Here is an 8,007-nt window from a genome sequence, read left to right as displayed (position 1 = left end):
CGTTTGCGGAGCACAGGCTCCGGACGCGCAGGCTCAGCGGCCATGGCTCACGAGCCCAGCCGCTCCACGGCATGTGGGATCTTCCCGGACCGGGGCATGAACCCGTGTCCCCTGCATCGGCAGGCAGACTCTCAACCACTGCGCCACCAGGGAAGCCCAACAAAAATCTTTTGTTCATTTACTACTTATTCACTCACATTACCACTTCCAACATCTTCCGTCTCCATATATACTTTAAAATATACCTACCTGCACACAAGACACAAATCATGCTCCTTTTCTTGCCCTGGGGTACTACGTTTACTACGCCCTGCAAATAGCCACCCCATGGCCAAAAGCTGGCAAGTAAGGTAGGGAAATTCAGTACTTCAAGACACCCTAGAGTTTAGTTTGAAAACGGTAAAATCACAGGAAGCGTCCCTTTAATAGACTTACACAATGTTACCGACATGAAAAGGTACGTTTATCATCAAGAATGTGTTCGCCACTGCAGTTAGGTAGATTACAAGTCTTCAGGGCTCCTCCGTCCACTACGTCAGGGCTCATTCATAACATGACGGTGTGACTTCACTCCATACCTCTGCTTGTCGATAATCCTGAAGTTTGGCAAACTCATCAGCAAAGGTTTTCAGGCCCTGCTTTAACTTCGGGGTCTCTGTAGAGGCATACACGTTGATTTCATTCACCAGGAGGTCTGCTTTGTCTCGCAGTCTGGCGGTTTTCCGCACATAAGCAGCAAAGATTTGGCACAGCTCTCCAAAGTGCTTCTCCACATTTGTGACAGCATCTTGCAGTTGTCTGGTTTGAGCATCCCTAGAGAAAAAGGTGACACAAAAAGCAAATCATTCTCCTTTGAGATGAGATGGCTTCATCTTCACGTTAATTTGATTATGCCAACATTCCCGGGGTATTCTGCAGCTTCGACGGCGCAAACCTTCAAAGATCCCACCATCTCCCAAGGCCGATCCTCCTCTAGGTCCCCATTCGGGGCCTGGCCTCCACATCCCACAGTGCAGGCGCACGAAGAGGCCTGGCTCCGGCCGGCGGCGCCACTGCGGGGTGGCGGCTGCCGGGGCAGCTCCGCGCCATGCTGCTCGGGCGCCCGGCTGCCACCCGGCGTCTGCACCGCCCACGGCAGTGCCGGGGCCGGCGCCTGGGGAGCGTGAGGGCCGGCCACCGGGGAGGTAGGCCCCAGAGCGCGGCGGCTACTGTCCAGCCCCCGGCCCCGCGCCGGAGGTCGGCGCGGAGGCCCACGGAGGAAGGCTCCACTCCCCCACCCGAGCCCTCGCGTGTGGCGGCCCTGGGCAGCTGCGGCCCCGGGGCTGTTACCGGTTTTCCAAGCTGCGCCTCAACATCTTGCCTCGCGCGCGGTCGGAGACCCGGGGCTGCGGCCCAAAGACAGGGGTTCCGAAACGCCCGGGCGTGCGCAGGGTCGCGAGAGCCCGAGAGCCCGCCCCACGCGCCGCCGCGGCGGCCCCGGCGTTTCCACGGCAACGCGGCGCGCGCCCGCGCGGTCGGCGCCGGCGTCCCGGAGCGCGGAAGCGAGAGAGGTGCCCCGGCACCCACCCGCGCCCAGCGGCCGGCGCGTCCACCTGCGCGCTCCTGCCCGCGCGAGCGTCTGGAACGCGGCGGAAGGCTGGGGGCTGCCGGGCCTCTCCGCGTCCTGCGGCAATCCGCCGCCAAACTCCCGCCTCCGTCCCTACATGCTGGACTGTGAGCAAAGTTTGCAGGAGAAAAGCGGGTCAAACGGTAACGAGGAGGGAGGGAAAACTGGAGGCCAGTGGGGCCAGTCTCTGCTTATGCGACGCTGAGTCTTAGAAACTGTGCTCATCTTGTCCACTTCTCTGTGTTGAAGCCGAACTTGTGGGCTCTTGGAAGGAGCAGTGCTTTCCGCCTTATTCATTTATTCAGCTTTTCACTTATTCAGCAAATATTTACTGAGTTCCCATTTTGTGGAAAAAGTAATGTTCGACACTGGGAATAATACAAAGATAAGAATCCTCTCTCCGCCCGTAACCTTCCCCGCCCTGAAGGGCCTTAGAGTTTGATGAGGAGACACTTAAACCTTTGCGATATAACCCGAGATAAATAACAAACAAAACCCCCTATCCTTGGCCTTCGCTTCTGCTGCTCTTCCAAGTAAACACCATCAGGACTAAATCTAGGCTTTATTTCTTTCAAGAACCCTACCGTGACAACTTGCACTCTTCCCTCTTCCAGACAGCATTAGGGCCCCCTTCCAAAGTCGTGTATTCTGTTGATTTTGTACTGTGTCCCGTAGTCTAGACTTTTGAGCTCTTGGAGGCAGAGGCAATGTAATCTTGGCCTTGTATTCCTCAGCACTTGGTGCTGATAAAACTTTGTTTTGGACAAACGGATGTCCCCAGTCCTATGTTACCTCTCTTACAGAACTTTTATTCTCTCATGTTACAGTGTATGCCTCTCTTCTCCCCTTGCATTCATTCAGGAAGTTATCCATTGACTGCCTGGTGTGTTCCAGATGTTATACCGAGCTCTGAGCATGGAGTGGTAACTTAAAACCAGAATAGTCTTTACTCTTGCAGAGCCCACTTGGAGGGATAGACACTAATCAAACAAATATTGATACATGTAAGATTGTAACTGAGTTGTGTGCTATTGTATCAGTTTTTGCTGTGTAGCAAACCACCACAAAACCTAGTGGCTTACAGCAATGCTTTAGCTAACTCGGGATTCCGTGAGTGAGCTGGGTGGTTTTTCTACTTTGGGTCTGCTCAGCTGGGCTCTTTCAGACATTCCTGGTCAGCTGGCGGGTCTGCTGGTGGCTGGATGATCTAGGATGGTCTCGCTACCAAGTCTTCTGGTGGGAAGGCTGTCAGCAGGGGCAAAAAAGGCAACATGTTAGTAACCACTTCTGCAATGTGACACAAGTACTAAGGAAAAATAGATGACACCAAGAGAGCATATACTGAATATAAACGTTTGTTTTGAACTATTTGGGGAAAGGACTAAAGTGATGTTTGAGCTGAGATCCAAAAATTGGGAAGGGGGTAACTAGGTGAAGAGGGAAGGAAAAACAGTCCAAAGAGAGGGATAATACAGGCAAATTGCCCTCCCCCCTCCACCCCGTTCCCATCTATACCTCAACTTCATGTTTCAGAAAATGGTACCAACCTCCAGCTGATTGTTCTAGTCAGAAACCTAGCAGTCATCCTTTCTTTTCCCCAGGCATGCTGACAGTTCTCACCTGTTCTACCTCCAAAACATATCCTGAACCATTCCTTCTTCATTTCTACATCACCGTAATCCAAACTACTGGCATCATTCACCTTTACTGCAAACCCTTCTTACCGGTCTCTTCATGTCCGTAGTTACACACTGAAATGCAAAATAAAAGATGTGGGTCAGATCATGCCAACCTTTCAGAGCCTCTGCTGGATGCGTCTGAATGTTTGTGTCTCCCCAAAATTCATATGTTGAAATCCTACCCACTAAGGTGATGGTATTAGGATGTGGGGCCTTTGGAAGGTGCTTAGGGCATGAGGGCAGAGACCTCGTGAATGGGATTAAGTGCTCTTATACAAGAGACTCCGGAGAGCTCCCTAGCTCCTTCTGACATCGTGTACTGAGCAGACGGTCTCAGCAGGCACTGAATTGGCCAGTGCCATGATCTTGGATCATGAATTGTGAGAAGTAAATTTCTGGGTTTTTTTTCTATGCTACCCAGTTTGTGGCATTTTTGCTATAGCAGCTCAATGGACTAAGACACACTCCCAGTGTATTTAAAATAAAATTTTAAATTCTTACTCTGGCTATTAAGGCTGTATCTCACTCTTGCCTACCTTCTCTCACTGCCCCAGTGTGCTATAGCTGCAATATCTTTCTTTCTGTCTCTAGCATATATCTAGCTCATTTCGGAGTCAGTTTTGTGTTTGTTTTCTCTGCCTAGAACACTCCGTTCTCATATCTCCACATGCCTGGCCCCTTTTCATCATATAGAATTCTACTTAAAAGAGATCTAGAGAGTGAGGCTTTCTCCATGAAACCAAGCACTTTGCTGTCATGTTCATGTTAGATTTCCCATACCACCACAGTCCTTGACTCATAGTAGGAACTCAGTAATTAGCTGAGTTTGCCAGTGAATGAGTAAGTGAAAACCCCATGACAGAGGGAGCATGGTGTGTGTGAGGAAATGGAAGAAAACCAGTGAGGCTGGAGTAGGGGAAGTGGGCATGATGATATGTGTTGCAGTGGGAGGGTAGGTAGGGCCAGGTCTTGTAGGGCATCTCGGCCATGCTAAGGAGTTTGGTCCTTGTATTAGTCAGGGTTCTCCAGAGAGAACCATATATATGGTTTTCTTATAAAGAATTGGCTCCTATAATTATGGAGGCCAATTCCCAAGATTTGTAGTCAGCAAGCTGGAAACCCAGGAGAGCTAATGGCATGAATTCCAGTATGAAAGCTATTAGGCTCAAGACCCAAGAAGAGCTGATGTTTCTGGCTGGGTCTGAAGACCGGAAAAAACCAAAATCTCAGCTCACACAGTCAGGCAGGAGGAAATCCCTCTTCCTCAGCCTTTTTGTTCTTGTCAGGTCTTAAATTGGTTGGATGAGGCTCACCCACATTAGGGAGGGCAATCCCTTTTACTCGGTCTACCAATTCAAATGTTGAGCCCATCCAGAAACACCCTTACAAACACACCCAGAGTAATGTTTAGCCAAATGTCTGGGCATCCTGTGGCCTAGTCAAGGTGACACAGATTAACCATCAAAGTCCTTATCTTGGTATCTATGTGAAGATATTGATGTGCTATAGCAAGGACTATCTTATTCATCATGTAACTCATATCTTTTAGCAGATGCCTCATATATAGTATAGTAATTGTTGAATAAATATATATTGAAGTGCACTCTTTCAGTCTCCACCCAACGTATGGGCTGAATGTGTTCTAGGAACCCTTCTCCTGAGATTTAGTCTCTTTGATCTTATTCTCCTGTCAACAGACATTTCAAAACATGCATCAGTACAATTGTTCTCCAGTGTTTGCACTGCTTGGAGAAACTTTCTTTCTTATAGGCTATACTTTCTCCTAGGACACCTCTCATAGAAGAGGAGCTGGGGGCCTGGGAAGGCCAAGTGCCATGGCCAAGGTCACATGATGAGATAGTAGGGGAGCTGGAATTAAATCCTTTGTCTTCCCTCTCTCTCCAGTGCTCTTTCCACTGTACCAGGATCCACCCCCCCCATTATGCTTTTTTGCAAAGTTAAACAAATATAAACATAAAGTACTAAGTAGTCAATGAATGTCATTTCATGTTTGGAATAAGGAGAGGGTGTGCCCATCATTGGTTGTAGCATTCCAAAATCTCTCGGGATTATTGTTCCAGGTTACAAGCAGTGTAACCTGACTTTTCTTAAACTACAACTGCCTTTTCATAAACCACTATATGATATTTGTATATTTATTGTGAAAAACAGCACAATCTTATTTTGTATAAAATTGAATAAATTCCAGTGTGGGATGGCTTAAGAAAGGTCCAGTGGAGACAAAGAGTTACATTAACTTCATTCACTCATTTATTCAGCCCTGCTTACTGAGAACTCATCATGTACCAGATGCTGGATTTACCAATCTTTAATCCAAGTGCTCTGAATAACGTGGAAATAGACAGCTATACACATAACTGGATCATTAAAAATTTTTTTCTATTTCTTTAGAACTTTAGAGGTGATGTTTAAATTAGATTATTTTACTTAAATTATGTTATTATTTTGTTAATATTTCTCCTCCCCTACCCTTTTGTCCCATTTTATTTTTTAAAAAATATTTATTTATTTTCCTTATGTTTTTCTTTTGGCTGCGTTGGGTCTTAGCTGTGGCACACGGGATCTTTGTTGAGGCCTGCAGGATCTTTTCGTTACGGTGCACTCTCTGCTCGGGTTTTCTCTCTAGGTACGGCATATGGGCTTCTTTCTAGCTGAGGCGTCTCGTTGAAGTGTGCGAGCTCAGTAGTTGTGGCACGTGGGCTTAGTTGCCCCACAGCATGTGGGATCTTAGTTCCCTGACCAGGGATGGAACCTGCATCCCCTGCATTGGAAGGCGGATTCTTTACCACTGGACCACCAGGGAAGTCCCTGTCCCATTTTAGAAATGAAGAAAGATGTTAAATGACCAACCGTGATATATTGTATTTATTTGCTAGTGTTTATGCCTAAACAATATAACTTCAGATGCAGCTGTCCCGTGTTAAGAAGCTTAAGCAAATTGTTTTAATGATGATGCACAGAAATAAAACCTCTCTCCAGTAAAATTTTAGGCTTTTTTTGGTTTGTATGATTTTATTTTTTGCTTTAAAGATTCAATACTTGAGGGGATATAGGGGCTCCTTCTAGTGGTGAATTTAGTATTTAAAATTACTTGGTCAAGCACTAGAAGAAAAGAGTATAGAATGAAACTACCCCAGAATCCTATCTCATTTAACACCAGTTTTTAAGTAGAGATCACCTATAGCTGGTTTTCTTTTTAGTAGTTAAGGGGCGGAGTATTATTAAGTGATAAAGCACAGGGCCTTTGATGGACTCTGAGGTCTCATACCTGGAATTAAATTCTGGCTCCATCATTTTCTCAACTGTTAACATGCCTCAGAACCACCTGGAGGGCATGTTAAAACACAACCTTCTAAGCCCCACCCCAGAGTTTATGATTTGGGAGGTCTGGAGTGAGAGCCAAGAATATGCATTTATAACAAATTCTCAGGTGATACTGATGCTGCTGGTCCAGGGACCACACTTTGAGAAGCACCATCCTTGACTCCTAGAGTGATGAAACTAAGCCTTATATTCTTCAAGGTTTAGCCATAGGGTTATTGTGAGGGTTAAATGGAACAGTAGATGTTAAGCGCTTAGCATGGTACCCGACATAGTAAGTGCTCCACAGAGGTTAACTCCTAGTAATAGATCTATCAGTGTTTTCCAATGTGAAAAATTCAAAAAATAACGTAGAACTTTTTAATAATATTGTTGTTGAGCTACTATTGTTAGCTAAGTTATATCAGTAATTTTACTTATAATTGAGTGTACTTGACAGGGTACTAAGCATTATTAATATATCTATTAGCATCTCTCTCATTAATACATTGATCTTTATGCATATTGCTTTGAAAAATTGATATAAAACAAAACAAAAACGACACACTGAGGGTGCTACGTCAAAGAGACAGAGGGGCCAGTTGAAAGGGATCCCAATGACCAAAGTTGGGACAATTTGAGCAATAAAATAAAGTGGTAATTGATTATAACCCACATTAAAAAGTAAATATCCCTGAGTTCATGCTGAGATAAATAAATGATTGAAGGAAGGAAGGAATAAACAAACAAATAAATGGAGAAGAAGAGACAAATCTCCCATGTTAGTAATTCCAAATATTCTCTGTAGACGCTATGCCCTCAAAGACGTGGGGGATAGCTACCCACTCCTTAAGTGTGAGCAGCACCTGGTGACTTCCTCGCGAAGAGGGAAAAAAGAGTAACTTTACAGCAGAGAAACATGACACACACCACCTCAGCCAGGTGATTAAGGTCAATATCAACAGTGGTAAGTCATGTTACTAGTATGTACCCTTTATATGTTGTACCTTAAACTTACGGTCTTCTTCCTGATAACCCATAACCCCAGTGTAACCATGAGAAACACATCAGATAAATCCCAGTTCAGGGATACTTTACAATATACCTGACCATTACTCCTAAAATTTGTCAAGGTCACTAAAAATAAGGAAAGTCTGAGAAACTGTCACAGCCAAGAAGACCTTAAAGAGACATGACAACTAAATGTAATGTGATATACTGGATGGGGTGGGTCCTGGAACAGGAAATGTACATTAGGTAAAAACCAAGGAAATATGAATAAGGTATGGAAAAATATAAAGCAAAACTCTTTGACTTTTAGAAAAAAAAGACATATACTTGTTATTAGAAGTAGCATCAAAACTTGAAAAGCATAGTAAAGAAAATAAATGCCAATGCTAT

General features: G+C 45.3%; 1 protein-coding gene across 4 annotated transcripts in view; it reads right to left on the bottom strand.

The window, feature by feature from the left end:
• The window catches only part of CIBAR1 (CBY1 interacting BAR domain containing 1), a 25,557-nt gene extending 24,048 nt beyond the window's left edge, over positions 1-1,509 (bottom strand). For 3 of the 4 annotated variants that reach the window (XM_027131391.1, XM_027131392.1, XM_027131393.1), the window contains exons 1-2: positions 1,330-1,462; positions 579-813 (exon numbers count right to left, since the gene is read on the bottom strand). In XM_027131391.1, the coding sequence (XP_026987192.1) occupies positions 579-813; positions 1,330-1,355 (261 nt within the window). In that variant the 5' untranslated portion in view covers positions 1,356-1,462. Of the gene's footprint in view, positions 1-578; positions 814-1,329 lie in introns of all 4 variants that reach the window. The other variant, XM_027131394.1, reaches the window with a different exon arrangement.
• Positions 1,510-8,007: the final 6,498 nt, after the last annotated feature.

Source organism: Aethalodelphis obliquidens, unplaced genomic scaffold, assembly GCF_003676395.1.
Source record: "Aethalodelphis obliquidens isolate GAN/ISIS:26980383/991018 unplaced genomic scaffold, ASM367639v1 scaffold39, whole genome shotgun sequence".
Lineage (NCBI taxonomy): Eukaryota > Metazoa > Chordata > Mammalia > Artiodactyla > Delphinidae > Aethalodelphis > Aethalodelphis obliquidens.
The sequence above is the reverse complement of the archived record's forward strand: the minus strand, read 5'-3'. Positions and strand labels throughout refer to the sequence as shown.